Raw genomic sequence first — 18,399 nt, forward strand, 5'->3', positions numbered from 1 at the left:
GGCATTTCCTAATTCGATACGCCTCTTCCTATTATTGGTTCCCCAACCTCAATTGGTCAACAGCCTTTTTTAACGCCTTCTGTCTCCTGTAGGCTCGGTTCCACCGGATCACGTATGACACGTCGGACGCCGACGTGTTAGCCAGTGGGCCCCGCTTTGTCACTGGCAACACATCACCCATCCCTCCTCACCTCTGCCCTCCGATCTATCCGACGGTGGAAACTGCGTCTCGCCCGAACGACGCCGTATTCATTGGGAAAGAGGACAAGGATCTGTTGCTAACCAGCTCACCGTAGTAAATAAATGCCACAACGTCCAAGGCCGAGCCGCATCAGTAAAGGCCTGAGTATATGGAAACGCGTTGACTCCTGACGTGGCGGAATCCGATTGGTGGAGTTGGGGAACTCGGTTTACAGCTGATCTGCACCGCAGGCGGCCCAGAAATATTTGGCAAAAAGAAAAAAAAGAGAAAAGAGAAAAGAGAAAAGAAAAAAGAAAAAAGAAAAAAGAAAAAGACCGACAAAAAATATAAAGCCCCTCCCTTCCTATTCCTTTCGGTCCTTTGGCCAAGGGTCTGTAATCTGTAACTCTCTCTTCAATTTGGCAAGGTTTTGGGCTCTGTTTCATTTCTTCACAGAAGAGAGATATATAGATTACATATTATATATACAGAGAGAGAGAGAGAGAGAGAGAGGGAGAGGACGGCGAGGAGAGAGAAAGCATGGGTTGTTTTCCATGCTCGTCCGGGAATTCAAACAGGCGACTCGATGAGGCGAGGACCATCCGCAATAACAGCAGTAATCATAATCACAATCATAACAGACGAGATCATCTTCATCATCATCATCATCATCAGCAACAAGAATCACAGACACAACCCCCCTCTGGTAATACGAAATCATTTTTTTTTCTAATTTTTGTGTGTGTGTGTGTGTGAATATATTTTATTGGCATTCAATCTGATTGAGGGGGAAAATAAAATGAGCAGGCGCGTAGAGGTTTCAATTTAAAGTTTTGGTTTATCTCCGACGTGGAATTTTTCGAAATATCATTGCTTCTGGGTGTGTGGGACGATTCTTATGGGCCTCGCTTAGTTGTGAATTTGATTTGTATTCTTCTGCCTTTTCTTTTTTCTTGTTTCTTTCTTTCTTTTTTTTTTTTTGGGTGAGTGTATGTTGTTTCGTAATCGTGTTTTTGGCTTTTATCGTGGTATAGATTGCGATTGGCTTTGAATTTTAGCCTCGTGGTTTTGATTCTATTCCCTTTCCCTTATCAGGTATTCAAACAAATAAGGCTCTTCGCTCCTGTATCTCTCTGGAGGTTTGCTTTGTGGCAAAATCTTTGACTTTGTGATTGGATAAACCGAGGGGTTTGGGGGAGGCTGAAGTCTTAAATTATATATATGCATGTACTTTTGGTAGCTAAGGAAGTATGAATTCTATGTTTTTTTTTTTCCCCACTTTTTTGGCTGAGAAAACTTCTTCAATGAATTCAACTTTTCTACTGATTTGGGGATTATGACTTTTGAAGTTAGGTGTTCTCTTGTACTGTTGTTAATTTCTAAGCAGTTTAAAAAATCAAACGTTGGTTGTGTGACTGTTTGGGAGGCCGTTGAAGCGAGAAATTATTTTGTACCTCCGGGCGGATAAGCACAAAATTTTGGTGCCCTGAATCAGTGAGTTTAATCATATTTATAAGATGTATTTTGACTAACAAAAATACTGACCTAATTGTATTTACTATTAACATGTGGCAACAAATCATTGGTTCAAATCACCAAGGTTTTGTGCTGACGTGGTGCCTTGGAGGCACAAAATAAATTTTCCAATGAAGCCAGCGAGTGGCCTGTGCTCAGGTTAGGGGTGTTGTTGCAGGTTTTTGTCCCAGTGTATAAACTGATTAAACCTTTAATCTTTAAGATGCTGTGTGGATATGTACTTGCAACTGATTAAACCTTTAATCTTTAAGATGCTGTGTGATGTTTATGGATTTGCAACTAGATGAAGTTAAAATGAGCTTTTTCTATCATCCATTTGAGAGACTTGAAAAATTTGTGAAATTTAGAAGAAGAAAACATCTAATTTGCGCGAAAGGTTTGACTCACGTTCAATAACATTGCCCTTTACGTACCCAGTTGACATCATTATTGAATGTGCAATAAAGGAGTCCATGCAACTCTAGTGATGATTGTTTATTGTTGTTGAATAGAAATGGTCCTTTTTAGGGAGATAAACTATTACTTTGATCCTAAAGCTTGATTCAAGTCGATATCATCCACTAACTTCTGTCAACCTTTGAACTTCCAGAATGAAGTTTAATGTTAACAGGGGAGAAAACCTAATTCTTTTTTATAATCTGTTAAGTTATATGATTGTATCTATCACCACAGTCTATAGTTGAATTTCTCCTGCAAATTCTGTTAGTTTAATTCCTATAATCAGCTCAACTTAGAAAAGAGGTGGTATTACAGATAATTTTTTCAGTTTAAATCCTAAAGTAGATTGAATTAGACAATGAATGATATACGTTATAAACTTATAGTTTGTTTCACTTCTTTACAGCATTGATTTAATTGTCAAAGTTCGACTTAAATAGGGAAGTAGAAATTCTTTGATGACTTATGGAATTGAAGCAAGGTTTCTTAGGGACCGAATAATAATTTTTATATTTCAATATCTTTCTTGCGTTCTTGTTTTTGTTAACCATTGTTCTTTGCTTCTCTTGTGTTCCAATAATTGTGGTTATCCCGTCACTCCTGTGAAAATTATACTGGAATCAATTATTTGGCTTATGTTAGGATTTTATGTTTCTTTGTTTGCCCCTTTAGTTCTTCTGATGGGTCTATCTCTCTCAGTTATTCTTTTGTTGCTCTTTTTGTGTTGCTTACTTTTAGATATATCAAGATCAAGTTCATATGATGGTGGGAAGAAAGATGCTAAAATCGTAAATCAATCTTCTGCATCAAATGAGTTGAATCAGAATGAGGTTACTAAAGATGGAGGGACTGGGAATGTTAAGGCAAGGACATTTACTTTTGACCAATTGGTGGTTGCAACAGAGAACTTCAAGTCTTCTAACTTTTTGGGTGAGGGAGGTTTTGGCAAGGTTTTTAAAGGAAAATTGGAGGATACAGGACAGGTTGGTTCAAATCTCATTCTTTCTAGTTATTAAGTCATGCAAAAATGCAGAGTTGGCAGATTTTTTCTTTAATTTTGCTTATGGAAACATTATTGTTTCCTCTTAAAAGCGCACCAGTATCATCTTGGTTGGTTCTCCTCCTAGCAGTCATGTTCGAGCAATTGATCTCCAATGAAAGCTGATTATTAGTTGGACCTAATTGTTCTCTTTTTTCTGCAGATTGTTGCTATCAAGCAACTTGACCGTAATGGAGTACAAGGGATTAGAGAATTTGTTGTTGAGGTATTGACACTAAGTTTGGCGGATCATCCTAATCTTGTTAAGTTACTTGGCTATTGTGCTGAGGGAGATCAACGGCTCTTGGTATATGAGTACATGCCATTAGGATCTCTGGAAGACCATTTGCATGGTATATTATCTGATAAATACTTTTTCTTTCCATTTGCCTACTACTAGATTTCTTTAATATATGTTTTAATTGTTAACTCTTTTCTCAACCTTCATAGGGGCCACTCGGTAGTGTTTCTTTTCTGTTTTCATTTTTGTTATTTGAAAATGAAAATAGAAAATGACATTTGATTGCTTGTTTTGGTTTTAAAAAATTTTGAAAACTTTTTTTATTTTCATTTTCAAATTAAAAACATTTTTTTTTTCACAATCTTCATTTCATTTTCTTACCCTGCCCTCTCTCTGTCAGCAACTGAAGTTGCTGGGTCGGTGTTGATTAGCTGTCTGGCAATCGTCAATGACCCCTCCAGCGACTCCAACTCCCAAGTCCCAACTTCTGAGAGTAGTGAGAGAAAGGGGGTGTTGGGGGGGGGGGGGGGGGGTGGGGGATTAGGGGAAGAAAAAGAGAAAAAAATACCAAAAAAAAAAAAAATCAAATACAAAACTAAAAACAAATCATAGTTATCACACAAGTTTTTGTTTTCAAATGAAAGTGAAAAAAAGAAAAAAAACTAAAAGCTCTGGCAAACATCCATATGGTTCTAAGTTGTGTTTTGGTTTGATTTTCCTTCTTATTTTGGTCTTTTACTACTAGTTCTTTTCTCTTGTTGGTTTTGGTTTCTTTTTACACCTTAGCATGTGTTTTCTACCTATTTTATTCCAGGAAGTCGAACTAAGAGAAAAAAAATTGATTGGAATACTAGAATGAAGATAGCTGCTGGTGCAGCCAGGGGCTTGGAGTATTTGCATGACAAGATGAAGCCCCCTGTTATATATCGTGATTTGAAATGCTCAAATATTCTGCTTGATGAGGGCTATCATCCCAAGCTATCTGACTTTGGATTGGCCAAAGTGGGTCCTGTTGGAGATAAGACTCACGTTTCCACCAGGGTGATGGGCACGTATGGGTACTGTGCACCTGATTATGCAATGACTGGTCAGCTGACATTTAAATCAGATATTTACAGCTTCGGGGTTGTCCTTCTGGAAATCATCACAGGCAGAAAAGCAATTGATAATACAAGATCTCCCGCTGAGCAAAATCTGGTTGCATGGGTACTATATATTTTTTCTTTCCCCACTTTTCCTTTCTAATAGCTATTGATCATTTATGCTATATATTGGTTATCCTTATCAGAAGAATTGCTAGCTTAATCTATATATTTAGAAATTGACAGTGATTTAGCTAACACCTGCGCATAAAACTTCCTGTTTGAAAGATCGACATTCACCTATTGGAATCATTTCCTGTATGCGCCTTCACTGAGGTTTCAGAAAGAATTTGAGAGGTCCACTTGGATTATTATGTTCTTGTGATTTGAACTTTGAGCTGTCTAGTAAGTTTGCAGCACCATGAGTTGGGGACCTGCATGTCAGTTATCCTGTTCTTGGTGGCATCATTGTTGTTATTTGCATCATTCTGCTTTCTTCAAATTGTTGAATGGTGCGTTTGAATCAGTAATGTGGGCTTGAAAGTTCGAAGTTCTTATAAATTATCTGCCTGGATTTTAATAATAAAGGCTGGTGACTTTATATTATTAGTCTCATGAAATCTGTTGAGAAACCAGACACGTTAAATAATAATTTGTAGAAAAGAACCACCTTTTGAATCACAGAATAAGAATGGTAGGCCCATCATCATCAGAAGCCGGATGGGATTGGATACATGAACTCTAATTCCCTAACCGTTTATATCAATGGTATGTCTTAAGAGTGGTTATACTTGAAAATGGAGTTAGTTTTACAAAAAAAAAATCAAATTAGACATCACGAGTACTTGTATAAGAATGATTGAGAGAGAAAGAGAGAGGTTAGCTAAATGTTACTTTCTGATGTTTGAATGTGTTTGCAGGCACGGCCGCTGTTCAAAGACAGGAGAAAATTCTCCGAGATGGCCGACCCTATGCTCGAAGGTCAGTATCCCGTGAGAGGCCTGTACCAAGCTCTTGCCATTTGTGCGATGTGCGTTCAAGAGAAGCCCACCTTGAGGCCCCTTATCGCAGACATTGTTACTGCTCTGAATTACCTCGCATCCCAAACATTCAAGCCCCAGCCCCCCTCAGACCAAAGCTCCCTAAAGGCCTCATCTTCTCGCAAATTCAAAGAAAATTCTGAGTTAGGACTGGAGAGAACGAAGGAGGAGGACTGATTTGCGTAGAAGACTCTTTTGTCCCTCACCGTGCTTCATTGTGATGCGCCTCGTTATTGATTTTCCTTAACACAAAAGGATAGCAGGTGCTGCTTTCATGTTCTTCTGGGGTATAGTCGTCTCTTTTGATGGAAAACTAGAGGGAAATTCTGCCAATTTTTTTGCTTGATCTCTTCATGTACATGTGGGCTGTTTGGTTAATACATCTAAGATGCCTCCTTTTGGGAAAAGGTTTCCTTGTACACATAGCCTGGTTGACACACGCGCGCGCGCACACATATTAATAAAAGATCAAATGCTCTGCTTTTTGCTTCTGGTTCTACTGTTATTGTGCAGGCAAGATTAGGATGCATGTCATCATTTTGAAATGAAGAAGGTTCCCTTCATAGTGTCATATAGAGAGAAGAGAATTCAAACGGAGCCCAAAATCATGTCATAATTTGGTTATATTTTTAAATTAAATTAAATATTTCTGGTGGTTGAATCAAACAATAAAAATGTGATTTAGTCCTGTTTGAGCCATTGTTTGTATTAAACGCATTACATGAAATTTTTTGGTATATCAACTCCATCTATGCAAAATCAAAATTTAATTTGATATATTAAGTTTGAATATATTTGCGTGGTTTTCTAGGATAACTTAAGATTTTAAGTGCAAGAAGTAGCATATATATTGTGTTTGGTATGCTCTTTGTAGTTTTGTGCATTACATTATAAGTTTATATTATACAAGGTTATGTTTGATTTTTATGTAAAAAATGTTCAATACAACATTTCAAATTATTTAAAATATTCAAAAAAATTATTCAATACAAAATTTATTGTATCATTAAAACATATTTTTTTAACCTATTTTAAAAAATTTAAAACAGCGAACAAACATATCAATTGGAAAAGAAAACATATCAACTCGTAGAAGTTGGAATCGGCCAGAAAAACAGACCCTCTGTGGCCAATTATAACCCATTTTACATTTCTAAATTTATAGTATAAGAGGTAACTAAAAAGAAAATCTCAAATTTCCTATATCATCAACTTATAGCATGTCATTTAGAATTAATTTCAAAAATTTTATTTTGTAGCATTTCATTTAGAATTACTTTCAGAGTTATAATAAATAACTAAAATCTGTCCAATCAATAAATAAAAAAAAAGGAAAATCCCTCCTATTTATTTTTATTTTTACCAAAAAAATATAAAAAGAAAATGCAGTTGCAACTTGAGGGAAGTTTTCCCGCTCAAAATTCGTTACAAAAGATCAAGAAACTGAGTCGGAAAATTCAGTGAACCGTCACAGTTTTGTCCCATTAACTCTCTCTCTCTCTCTCTCTCTCTCTCTCTCTCTCTCATGCAGAGACCTTCGGCTTCGAGCTCCTACCGACCTTCCGGCCACCATCCCACCCAGCAGTCCCAACATGTTATCGACGTAGTGCCGCAATTGCAGAGCAAGCAGTCACCAAGGAGGAGGACGGAGGGCCTCGCCGATCCGCGAATTTTGGATCGTTCTGCCACCAGCCGTGGAGAGATTTTGCGGTCGGGATTATCGGTGAAGTGGATCCACTGTATTCCTGTAATCGTCTTGATCTGCCTCTTCGTCCTCTGGTGGTTCTCATATCGAGGTATTCATCATTCCTACCACTTCAATAACCTAATTCAACTTTTGTTTTTTCATCTCTCTCCGTAAACATGAATACGATATGAATATAGGGAGTCTCCATCTCGCTGTTGGCAAAAGCGAGTTCGAGACGACAGAGGTTCTTGCTAAGTACTTACCGAATATATTTATATTTTGTACTTAATCAAATTGATAATACCATATATGTGCATTTACTCCGCGATTGAATAATTGCTCTGCCTCCATCTGGTTCCTGGGGGATCAATGTGAAATTCGAGGAATATGTGGACACTTGCAGGAAGTTAATTAAAAACACGAGTTCCTATTGAGATCTGAGTTGGCTTTTGTTCTTTTCCAGAAGCAGTTCTACAAGAACGCAGAATCTCTCTTCCTCATACAAGTTGTGAACCTCTCATTAATTGAAAGCTTATGTGTCCTTGCTCTTATTTTCTGTAAACTGTCTGTCCATTGTATTGTGCATCCTTTGCTTGTTTGAAGGCAGAAAATTCAAGTATTAGTTTCCGAGACATTAAATAAAGAGTGATTTCAACCAAATTGGAGCAAAACAAAAATTTGATATTCGAAACTTCAGGTTTTCTCGCAGAGAAGACAGGTTTTGGTAAAATACTCCAGGGAGGAGAAGGAACAATTAGTTGCCTATCACTTTCCACAGTTATATTAAATCTGTTTGTATTTTACTTGCAGTAAATTTAGAAACCAGAGATGGAAGAATCATTGCCGTGCACAGAATCAGGACGCCAGAGCCGTTCAATGACACTCGGGTGGACCTCACCGTCCTAGCATTGGCCACAGCACCAAATGCCTCATCAGTTCCTCAGCTTCTCCCGCTGAACAATGACACTATACCGCATCCGGTGAGTACAACTGATTGAAGAATCATTTCCTTTTTAGACATTGGGAGTCGTTTTTCTAACTAACAATTCAAAGATCCATTGAAGGATATAAGACGATGACTAGGGTTTCAGTTGCTTTTCTAGGAAAAATGTGCCAGCATAATAATAATCCTCCCGTGACTATGTCACCAACCACGGGGATTGTTTACAGGCAGAGCTTGTAAAAATTCATAAAAGTGAATGACATGCTCGTAACAAATTTACACCGAGATAAATGAGAAATAGCAAAGCTGTAGCAATTTTGATATGCTGAAGATCAACGCAATCCTCGAGAGTCCTTTGAGCTCAAATTCCTATGGAATTCAGTTTTTATCCCATGTACCATGAAAGAACTTGGCAGGAGGAGCAGAGAGAAGATATAAGTGTAGCTTCCCTTTTGCTGCTATAATTCGCTAATCTCACCTTCCCGGCAATTGCCCACCCATATATACATCTGCGATCTCTTTCTTGATGGCAAAACTCTACAACAATCCCTCCTTGGGGTCTGCAAGAGGATATCAGGATTTTGTTAGTAATAATGTTCCTAACAATATAGGAAAATCTACAAAAGAGATTCTTCAAACAAGAAATCTGTGGTGGTCTATTTTTTTGTTTCCTTTTCTTTTGTGATTCACTTTCTGTTCCTACGCTATATAGTTTGATAGATTATGGTGTAAAAAGCATGAGCAAAAACATACAATCCGATGGATAAATGCGTCAAAGAACAAGAGTGGGATTCGAAAACCATACCCTTAGCCAACGTCGTTCATCTGGTCTTTTCACCACCACTACAGAATCAAATATTTCAGGTGAGTCCATTTTCCATCGGCATAGAGGGTGGGGATCTTGACGATCGCGAATATAAACCCCAATTGTTTGCTTCCTGTCTCGTTGATACGTGGACGATCTTATATAGAATACGAAAGGCTTCTGGCATGGCTGCCTGCTCACAGGCCTGGTCTGGAAAGAGTATGCTGTGAAATCAGCTCTTGTAAACCAGTTTAGGAAGGTTCTGGTGGGCATCTCTAGTTCCCTGGGAGACATCACTCCTCTTATGATCTGAACCACATAGCCCCACGAAACCGATATGGACCATTCCCTTTTCTTGTCATAGCAGATTGATTGCTGTATCATACTTGCCGTGTCATCCTTGGTGGAATGAAATAGGTGCCGCAGGGCCTGAACTCTGCTCATCCGTGGGAATATTGGATCCACGATATCAAGGTGGTGAAGGGATATCAATGGAGCTATAGGATGAGCTCCCAAAAGGCCTAAGAGGTTTCCATATACATCGAACTGCGAAGAAGCCACAAGACAATAATGACCCGACAAATCTCTAAATTGAATGTCTTTTTAAAGGTTAATTATTAGTTTACCTGATGAAACCCAACTTCTTTGGTGAGTGGCACTCCTAGTTCGGCCATACAAGCCTGAATTCTGTCATCACTTCCGTACAAACTGGGATAGCGCTGAATACACCGATCCTGCATCTTCTCCAGCTCCTTGGCCAATGGGTAGCTTATAGCAAACCCGCCCCCACCATACGCCATTACATAGGAAAAGAATATGTTCTGAATATGGCTCTCCGATGAGCTTCCGATGTAGTAAGGCTGCCTGTAATCGTATTTAGACAGCACACTAACCAAATTCTCTACTATAAATATGGTGTCATCGTCGCCCATCACGAACCATCTCACATCCTCCATCCCGAGCCTCAATGTCTCTGAAACTGCCCTGGACAGTCTCAATGCCGATCTCTGCCCCTCCTTGTTCGTGTACTTGAACGTGGAAGTATTCTCAGATATCCGAATCTCCGGCAGGGGTTCATTCCGCCGTGTCCTCACCTTCTGGTCCAACCAGACCACCCCTCTAGTCTGCTTAGGCTTCCACCAGAGCTTTATGTACTCCTTCCTCCTGTTCCACAAGCCCGATGACGCCGAAATGCAGAACACAATGTGCTTGAGCTCCGTGTCGTATCTCCTGGACGCCAGGGGAACTATAGATCTTGATAAATCATAATGCTGTTGAAGTTGTTTGCCGAGTTCTGTGAGAGAATTAGTAGAAGAGTTGGGGAAGGCAGGATGATGGGTGGTGCTGGCCTTTTCGTTGGCCGAGAGATTGGTGGAAGGGAGGGGGCAGTCACTGTGGCCAAAGAGGATGAGTTTGGAGGAGTAGATGATGTAGACGAGGAGGAGGACGGCGAAAAGCCAAGTGAGGCAACTGTGGAGGCTGACGGGGCCTGCTGGTTGCGGGCGCTGGTGAATGGAGCTCATTTGTTCGCGACGAAAAATTTAGTAGCTCCGGCAGGAGATCTCTAATATTGTTCTTCTTTTTGGTCCCCATCCCATCCCAACGGGGTTTCAGCTCAATAGGCTGAGCTAGCTGAGGAAGGGGAAGCGAGTGATGGGGGGGACCTTAGACTCAGTATTGTTCGGATCAGAGAAAGAGGCTGAGAAGTTCGTTATCGAATTGACGAAGTTAAAGGCGGCGGGGTAGGGGTCGATTGCATGGACGTGTTAGAACACATGTCAACAATGGTTTTGTAACCAAACCATGAATTAGTTAAACGGCATGTCCGTGCGTGTGGGGTGATGTTACTGCCGCTAAGTTAATTGTTAGCTGCACTCAATATTGACCAAGTTACCCTTATGGATAGTCTATATTTTGTAGTTGTCCAAATTCCCTTTTCAAAATACAACACAAATTTGTGGTATCGCGGCTAATCTGGGCCCTTCTTCTCCGTTGGCACTCTACCGCGGATCCTTGGGTTTCTCAAGCTTTAGAAACAACTGGTGGCGGTAGGAAAGAAGAAGAGTTCGGTTTACTTAAACTAATCAAATCGAACTAATCAAACTGATTGATTCGGTTTAGGTTTTTTGTTATATTGGTTAATTTTTCTCAAAAATTTTGTTTTAGGTTTTTAATTTGAAATAATCAAATTGATCGAAATTATAAAACGAAGTCATTTTGAGCGTAGTATAAAAGAAAAATAGGTAGAATGGTGGAAGGATCGAACCGATGCTTCAATCCTTCTGCCTTAGTCTTCTGACGCAGCGTGTAGCGTGGATGTGAAAAAGACACATAAAAATAAATTTTTGAAAGAACAAACTTCAATGGCTAAATCTTAGCTTTTAAGAAGACGCAAAAATAAGATTGTTTTACTAAGAAAACTCAAATAAGTTATTAAAATTTGTATTGAGAAAAATTTGATTACAAACTCTAGATTCTAGGCATATTTATAGTATTTGGATAATCTAAATCCATCTAATATTTGTAAATAAAATCCAACTAGAATAAAATCATTTAACTAGAATCCTAATAAAAATAAAACTTAAGTACAAGTCTACTAGAATCTTAATAAAAATAAATTCTAAGTAAAATTCAACTAGATTTTTAATAAAAATAAAACTCTAATCAAATATGAAGTAGAATTCTAAATCAAATAGAATTCTAAAACATGTGAAGTATTAAAATACTGTTTGCTATTGTTTCAGTGCTATTGTTCCTGCACTAATGTTCTGGTTTGGTCGGGTCAGCCTTGGGTCAGGTCTTGATTGGTGATCGCATCATTCATCTCCACTTGAGAAAAAATTCGACCTCAAATTTTGATCCAGGTAAGACAAACCCACGTCTGATAAGAACAAAGAGAGATTAGCCACATTAAATATTTGAAAATACCCATATGATTAGGAAAATCCACAACATAAACATTATCATTAATCTTTTTTGTAATTTTGTAAAGACCATACTTTTTTGGCTTGAGCTTGTTCTGCTTTCTTATTGAAATCCGTTTCTTCTTCAAGAATATCATGACTTTATCTCCAACCTCAAATAGCCTTGTGCTTCCTATGCTTGTCAACTGTCACCTTATACTTCTTATTTGTGCAACTTTTGCTTGACATCTTCCTGAACTGCTTGAACTTTTCTACTAAGGGAACATGAACAAAGACATTCATTCCCCTCTTAGCCCTATCTTCGTTGGCATGGGTCCAACCATCACCATGTTTGTTACCCTCTGCCTCCGTTGTATTATTACTGTTAGATTGAGAACGATGAACATTCCATATTGAGTGCTTTTCTAATCTGGTAGATCTTATCACAAGTCCGTATTCTCTCATTAGCTTTCTTGATTTTGACTCCTCAACAACTTTCGAATTCATCTGTAGATTTTTCTTACTTGGAGAAGCATTCTTTTGCAACTGTTTTGAATAGAGGCTTATTCCATGATTACCAGCAATCTCTCCATCACTTAAAATATTGATGTTTGTATCCTCCTTTAGTCCAGGCACTTGATCAGTTATAGTGGCAGCTGTTACAACATTTTTAGTTTTGGAATCTAATTTAGATTAATACTAAAAGCAGTTGCATTACCTGAGTTAACTAGCCTGAGAGATCCAACACCTCTATCCACAAAGAGACCCCTATGACCATATTACTTTCGATTCAACCATACTAGAGGTTGAATAAATTGTAGAAGGATCTGCTACCATGGCCTCTATCTTCTTTATAGTCGCAAGTCGATTAGAAGAAACACCACCATCATTGGATTGTGAAGTAATGCCTGAGCCATCGGGACTAGAAAATACCCCAGTATGAGTTAACAACCTTAGAGTTTCTGTCATGTTAGCAGCATAAACTAAACCTGAGTTTGCAAACGTTGAGGTTGGTGGGACAACATAATGTTCGAGATCAAGCTCTAAACTCACCAAAAAGCTACTCTTTAGTTTATACTCATTGTTTCCCCAATGGTTGTGTTGTTGTGCATTCTTCCTAACCTCTCTACCACTAGTGTTGGTTATCATACTACCAAGATCATCCTCATCGTCATTGTCATCCATCATTAGTCTTCTAGGATTAATGAGGACATGATTAATGGTTGGTCTTTCTGGTTTAACGTAGCTGACTTGATTCACGCTATTAGTCCGGTTCCAGTTATCTTTAACTCGTAAAATGCCCAATTGGTTGCGAATTTGCTCTAATTGTTGCTACATTGTACGAGTTATTTTTTATTGTTCTTAGATTGCTCTCCAAACTGCAAGCAACCCTCGATCACCGTTACGAGGCTGGTTACTACAATTACCTTTAAGATTGGCCATCTAATTGGTTGATGAACCGCTCTGATACCACTCGACGCAACGTATAGTGTGGGTATGAAAAAGATACACCAAAATAAACTCTTGAAAGAACAAACTTCAATGGCTAAAACTTGGCTTTCAAGAAGATGTAAAAACAAGACTGTTTTGTTAAGAAAACCCAAATAGGTTGTTGAAATTTGTATTGAGAAAAACTTGATTACAAACTCTAAATTCTAGACATATTTATAATATTTGATTAATTCAAATCCATCTAATATTTATAATTAAAATTCAATTAGAATAAAATCATCTAACTAGAATCTTAATAAAAATAAAACTTAAGTAAAAGTCAACTAGAATCCTAATAGAAATAAATTCTAAGTAAAATTCAACTAAAATTCTAATAAAAATAAAACTCTAATCAAACTTGAAATAGAATATTAAATCAAGTAGAAATATGAAGTATTAAAATATTGTTTGCTACTGTTTGGGTGCTACTGTTCTAGTTTGGTCGGGTCGGCCTTGTGCTGGATCTTGATTGGTGATGACATCATTTTCGCTCGACCTTTTCCTTTCCCTTTCGTCTCTAACTCTTTGGCGATCCCATTGTTCCCTTTGAAGTGGATGCCGACGTCAACCCTTTTTCTCCATCTTCAATGTCGACAGTGGCCAACTCTGTTCCCATCGGTCATCGCCACCAACATCTTTCTCTCCATTTGATTTGCACCACCGTGCTCGCCTGTCGATGCCACTTTGGCAACCACCATCGCCTCAAACCCTTTCTGTTTCTTTTAGATATTCACAACATATGGTCTTGGGCCCTTTCGTTAAGTTTTTCGGCAACTTTCTTGTGGGTGAGTATTCTATATTAAAATCTAAACCTACTGAAATCCAACTATTAGATCCTTTTGATTATTGGGTATGTAGGTCACTCAGTCAGGACTAATTTGATGATCAATTCCAATCGTTGGAATCCGCTGTGGATTGTGGCCGGCAACGTTTTTTCAAAAACGAGTTTTGAGTCTTTTGACAATAAAATTAATTTTTAGATTTACAAAAAATTAACTATTAGATCAAACTCATTTTTGGATATATAAATCACTACAGTTGGGAGAATTTGATGATTGGTTCTAATAATTGGAATCATTGGCCAATTAGGTGGCTGGCAGCAACAGTAAGACTGGAAATTAGTTAGGTTATTTTTTGGTTTGTTCAGTTTATTTGATCAATTTGATTTTTACGAATTTCGTTAAGTTTTTTTGGTTTTCAGTTAGTTTGGTTTTTGGATTTGTTCGGTCAATTTGATTTAGTTTTATACACCGATTCAATTTTTTCAATTATTGAATTTTTATCGATTCAATAAGTAAATTGACCGTTTACACACCTGTAATTAAGTGGTGGAGCCACTCTATAGTTGACATCACTGAATTTGTTTTCCCTATTTTATATAGTATGGGTAAAATTATGTATAATTCAAAACTAATTGTAGTTTGACTCTACTAAAAAAAATAAATTCATATTTAACTAGTCATAGAAAATTACAAAAAGTAACTAAGACAAATTGTCATTTGTAATTGGTTATTTTTTTGTGTTTAATTTACAACTAATAAAAGTGTTTGAAATAATTACAAATAAATTGTTAAAGGCTTTGCATAGGAAAGATGAGGATATTTGTTAGTGAAGGTTTTTCTTTTGTATGAAACATGAAATTCTAATATTAAAATGTTAGTTCAGATTTTGTCATTTTTGTGAAAATATAAAATGGTGAATACATAAATGCATTTCTATATTTTATTAAAAAAGTATTGTGACATCTTAAACATTCAAAACGTCCTATTAGACATTTGTATTTTAAAAAAGTAGAATTATTAAATATTTTAACAAAATAAGTGAGAACATGCATTAGTGAGAGCTTGAAGTATGGCCATTGTTATAGTGAGTTTTGTTGTAATGAGTTTATATATATAAGTGTATATATATTTATAATTAATCAATTAAAGTAGCAGTGAATTTAATTAATCTGAGGAGCAATGAATTTATAAGATTGATCTGAGCAACAATGAGTTTATATATATATATATATATACCTATAATTGATTCACTGCGATAAAGAATGATTATCGAGAACAATGACAAGAATCAAACGACAATGAGATCGACCAGTTTGATGATAAGCTTGACAGATTTCAACATTATGGTAAAGAAACGACAATAGGCCTGATGAAAGCTAAAATGATGATGGGGTGATAGGCAAGAATGATTGGTTGGACAGTTCATAAAGTATAGGAAAATAATATAAAAATAAAAAAAAAAAACCTAAAACCCTTGTGCATTCATTTCACTTCCATCCTTTTTTTTTTTTTTCTAATTATTGCTTGTTGATGAGATATTTAATAGTTTCATTTTTTGAAATACAAGTGTTTAATGGGATATTTTAAAAATTCAAAATGCCATAATATTTTTTTGATAAAGTACAAGGATACATTTATGCTTTTATCCAATATAAAATTATGATTAATATATATATATATATAATACAGCATGCGTAAATCCTAAAAGATGAATGTGTAAATCTATAAATGTTATAATTTTATATTATTATTAACTTGAATGATGTTATACTACCATAAAAAAGAAACTTTAATAGCTTAGTCGGTAATTGACTTGGTTCCAGGAGACCATGGGTCTCATCTTCTACCTCTTGACTAGTGATCGTTCTCGATTCTCCGACTACGTCAGTCTTCAACAGAGGTCTCGTCTCTTCCTCCACGATTTGGTTCTGAGCAGCAAGCGTTGTACTGTATTAAATAGAAGTTATGAGTTCTACTTTTTTTTTAAAAGAAAAAATTTCTTGTAATCTTCTTTCTCCCTTCAAAAATCAAGCAAAAAGTTTTGTGAACATTACTACTATCTCTAGAGACCAATCAGAATACAATTTTACGGCAACAAATACAATTGAAAGAAGCAAAGCTTTCAAGGGGTCCGCCGTTGTGCTAAAATTTAAGTTGTATTGTATTTTGGCATTTAAAATAAATATACATTAGGCATAATGGCAATTTAGTCAATATCTAAGAAGTTGGAGTGTGGTTGTGGTTAATATAACAATCCCATTCGTGTGTGCGTGCGCGCGCGCGTGTGGCCGCTCCGGTCAATTGGTCTGCTTGGGACAACAAACAAACAAGCAAACAGACCAGCCAACCAAATGAACGGGTCAGCTGGGCTACAACAAGCCTACAACTGTCAATTTGATTGCTTTTCAAAAGTTAATATTGGATTACTAAGGAAACTTCCCAAATTTTATAAAATTACAAAAATAAAATATTTTTTTAATGAAGATCAATATAATTTTTAGATCTAATTTAGTGAAACTTTATAATAGATTAAATTATCCTAAAACATTATCATATGTTGAGATGACTAAATATTATTGTAAATTTAAGTTTGACCTTCTTAGGTAAGAGAATGAAACAAATATAGGCAGCAATAAAAGTCATTACACATTCTTATTCCTCATCTCACTATTCCATTTAATTGCAAATATTCTTAAATCAAATGGTGCCATTTATATAATAGGGGTACTTAATTTTGAAATTTTATTTATAACTATCTTTTTCAGTAGAGTAAAATAAGGAAAAATTTGAGTGGTATAATAATATATCAAACAAACTTACAAACGATAATAGCATGAACATGATTGGTTATAATGATGATTTTACTAGTTTGATAAGATATATTTTCTCAATGAAAGTAAATTTTTATTCTATTATTAATCAAACTTACCTTAAAATCCAGAATATAAGAGAAAAAAATTATATAGAAATAAAACTTTTTTTTCTCAATTCCCCCCCTCCCCCTACATTTCCATTAACATAAGGCTCTTTATATAAGAGACAATACAAAAGAGAATACATGATCCATTATCTATTATAAAAATACTTTTTTAGAAGTTCATTGTTCTTCTCAACTTCTCCAATGGAGTGAAACTTCACATTGCTGTGCTTAGTCCTACCATAGTGCACAGGATTACTAACAATTGCAATAAGTGACTTGTTATCACACCACAACACGGTAGTATCATTTTGCCCCTGTCCTAAATCCTTCAACATCTTTCGAAGCCAAATGGCTTGATTTGCAGAAGCAATAGCTGAAATGTATTCAGCTTTAGCAGTGGATTGGACCACAACATCTTGTTTCCTTGAATTCCGAGAACACCCTTGATCCAAATGAAAAAAAAATATATCTAGAAGTGCTTTTAGAATCATCCACACACCCTGCCCAATCGTTATCTGCATATCCTTCTAGCCTTGCTTCTTCTTTATTTTTAAACCATATCCCATTATCTATTGTGCCTTTAAAATATCTCAAGACCCTTTTAGCTGCTCCAAAATGAGACCAACTAGGATAATTCATAAATTTGGACAAGAGACTTGTTGAAAACATCAAATCTGGCCTTGTGGCTACTATATACAGCAAACTCCCTATTAAATTTCGGTAAATTGATATATTACACCTCTTTTCACCATCTTCCCTTGACAATTTCTCATTCTGCACCAAAGAAGTAGCCACAGATTTGCTTTGATCCATTTTAAATTTCTTAAAAGACATCCAAAGCATACTTTCTTTGAGAAACGAAAATACTAGTTGAGCATTGGTATATTTCAATTCCAAGAAAGTATTTCATCAACCCCAAGTCTAACATTTCAAATTGCTGCTTCGTTTCCTTCTTAAATTGCTGCAACATGTCTGAATTATTACATGTTACTAACATATCATCAACATATAAAGAAACTGGCAGTTGCTTCCCATCTGCACAATATTTAACATAAAGTGTGGCTTCATTTAGACTTCTCTTGAACCCTTGTTTGATTAAATGTGAGTTAATTCTGTTGTACCAAGCCCTTGGTGCCTGTTTCAGCCCATCAAGTGCTTTGTTAAGCCTATAAACTTTGCTCTTATCACTTGCAATCTCAAAACCTTGAAGTTACTAAACATACATCTCCTCCTAAACAATCCATTTAAAAATGTAGATTTTACATCTAGAGATACACATTCCAACCCAACTGAGCTGCTAAAGCGATGAGA

The 18,399-nt window shown here is 36.5% G+C and overlaps 3 protein-coding genes across 4 annotated transcripts; 2 read left to right on the plus strand and 1 right to left on the minus strand.

Moving 5' to 3' along the window:
• The first annotated feature begins 551 nt into the window (after nt 1-551).
• On the plus strand, nt 552-6,056 carry LOC127797903 (probable serine/threonine-protein kinase PBL5). 2 transcript variants are annotated; one of them, XM_052331101.1, is made up of 5 exons: nt 552-887; nt 2,894-3,138; nt 3,358-3,547; nt 4,250-4,641; nt 5,438-6,056. In XM_052331101.1, the coding sequence occupies exons 1-5, from the start codon at nt 722-724 to the stop codon at nt 5,732-5,734; spliced, it is 1,290 nt and encodes a 429-aa protein (XP_052187061.1). In that variant the 5' UTR covers nt 552-721; the 3' UTR covers nt 5,735-6,056. The 2 variants fall into 2 exon arrangements, with proteins under 2 accessions (XP_052187061.1, XP_052187062.1); XM_052331102.1 differs by lacking the exon at nt 552-887 and adding an exon at nt 1,343-1,855.
• A 952-nt stretch (nt 6,057-7,008) lies between these two features.
• Nucleotides 7,009-16,250, plus strand: LOC127797904 (uncharacterized). The gene is made up of 3 exons (XM_052331103.1): nt 7,009-7,353; nt 8,055-8,224; nt 15,992-16,250. The coding sequence occupies exons 1-3, from the start codon at nt 7,083-7,085 to the stop codon at nt 16,172-16,174; spliced, it is 624 nt and encodes a 207-aa protein (XP_052187063.1). The 5' UTR covers nt 7,009-7,082; the 3' UTR covers nt 16,175-16,250.
• LOC127797902 (uncharacterized) lies at nt 8,202-10,601 on the minus strand. The gene is made up of 3 exons (XM_052331100.1): nt 9,619-10,601; nt 8,993-9,538; nt 8,202-8,747 (listed from the first exon to the last, which is right to left on the minus strand). The coding sequence occupies exons 1-3, from the start codon at nt 10,513-10,515 to the stop codon at nt 8,646-8,648; spliced, it is 1,545 nt and encodes a 514-aa protein (XP_052187060.1). The 5' UTR covers nt 10,516-10,601; the 3' UTR covers nt 8,202-8,645.
• Nucleotides 16,251-18,399: the final 2,149 nt, after the last annotated feature.

This window comes from Diospyros lotus, chromosome 3 (assembly GCF_014633365.1).
Source record: "Diospyros lotus cultivar Yz01 chromosome 3, ASM1463336v1, whole genome shotgun sequence".
NCBI lineage: Eukaryota > Viridiplantae > Streptophyta > Magnoliopsida > Ericales > Ebenaceae > Diospyros > Diospyros lotus.

Coding starts and splice junctions, on each gene's coding strand:
- LOC127797903 (XM_052331101.1), top strand. CDS start 722: ATGGGTTGTTTTCCATGCTCGTCCGGGAATTCAAACAGGCGACTCGAT. Junction 888..2,893: donor ACAGACACAACCCCCCTCTG/GTAATACGAAAT, acceptor GCTTACTTTTAG/ATATATCAAGATCAAGTTCA. Junction 4,642..5,437: donor AGCAAAATCTGGTTGCATGG/GTACTATATATT, acceptor ATGTGTTTGCAG/GCACGGCCGCTGTTCAAAGA.
- LOC127797904 (XM_052331103.1), top strand. CDS start 7,083: ATGCAGAGACCTTCGGCTTCGAGCTCCTACCGACCTTCCGGCCACCAT. Junction 7,354..8,054: donor CTGGTGGTTCTCATATCGAG/GTATTCATCATT, acceptor TTTTACTTGCAG/TAAATTTAGAAACCAGAGAT. Junction 8,225..15,991: donor ATGACACTATACCGCATCCG/GTGAGTACAACT, acceptor ACTTGGTTCCAG/GAGACCATGGGTCTCATCTT.
- LOC127797902 (XM_052331100.1), bottom strand. CDS start 10,515: ATGAGCTCCATTCACCAGCGCCCGCAACCAGCAGGCCCCGTCAGCCTC. Junction 9,539..9,618: donor AAGAAGTTGGGTTTCATCAG/GTAAACTAATAA, acceptor GCTTCTTCGCAG/TTCGATGTATATGGAAACCT. Junction 8,748..8,992: donor ATGAACGACGTTGGCTAAGG/GTATGGTTTTCG, acceptor ATCCTCTTGCAG/ACCCCAAGGAGGGATTGTTG.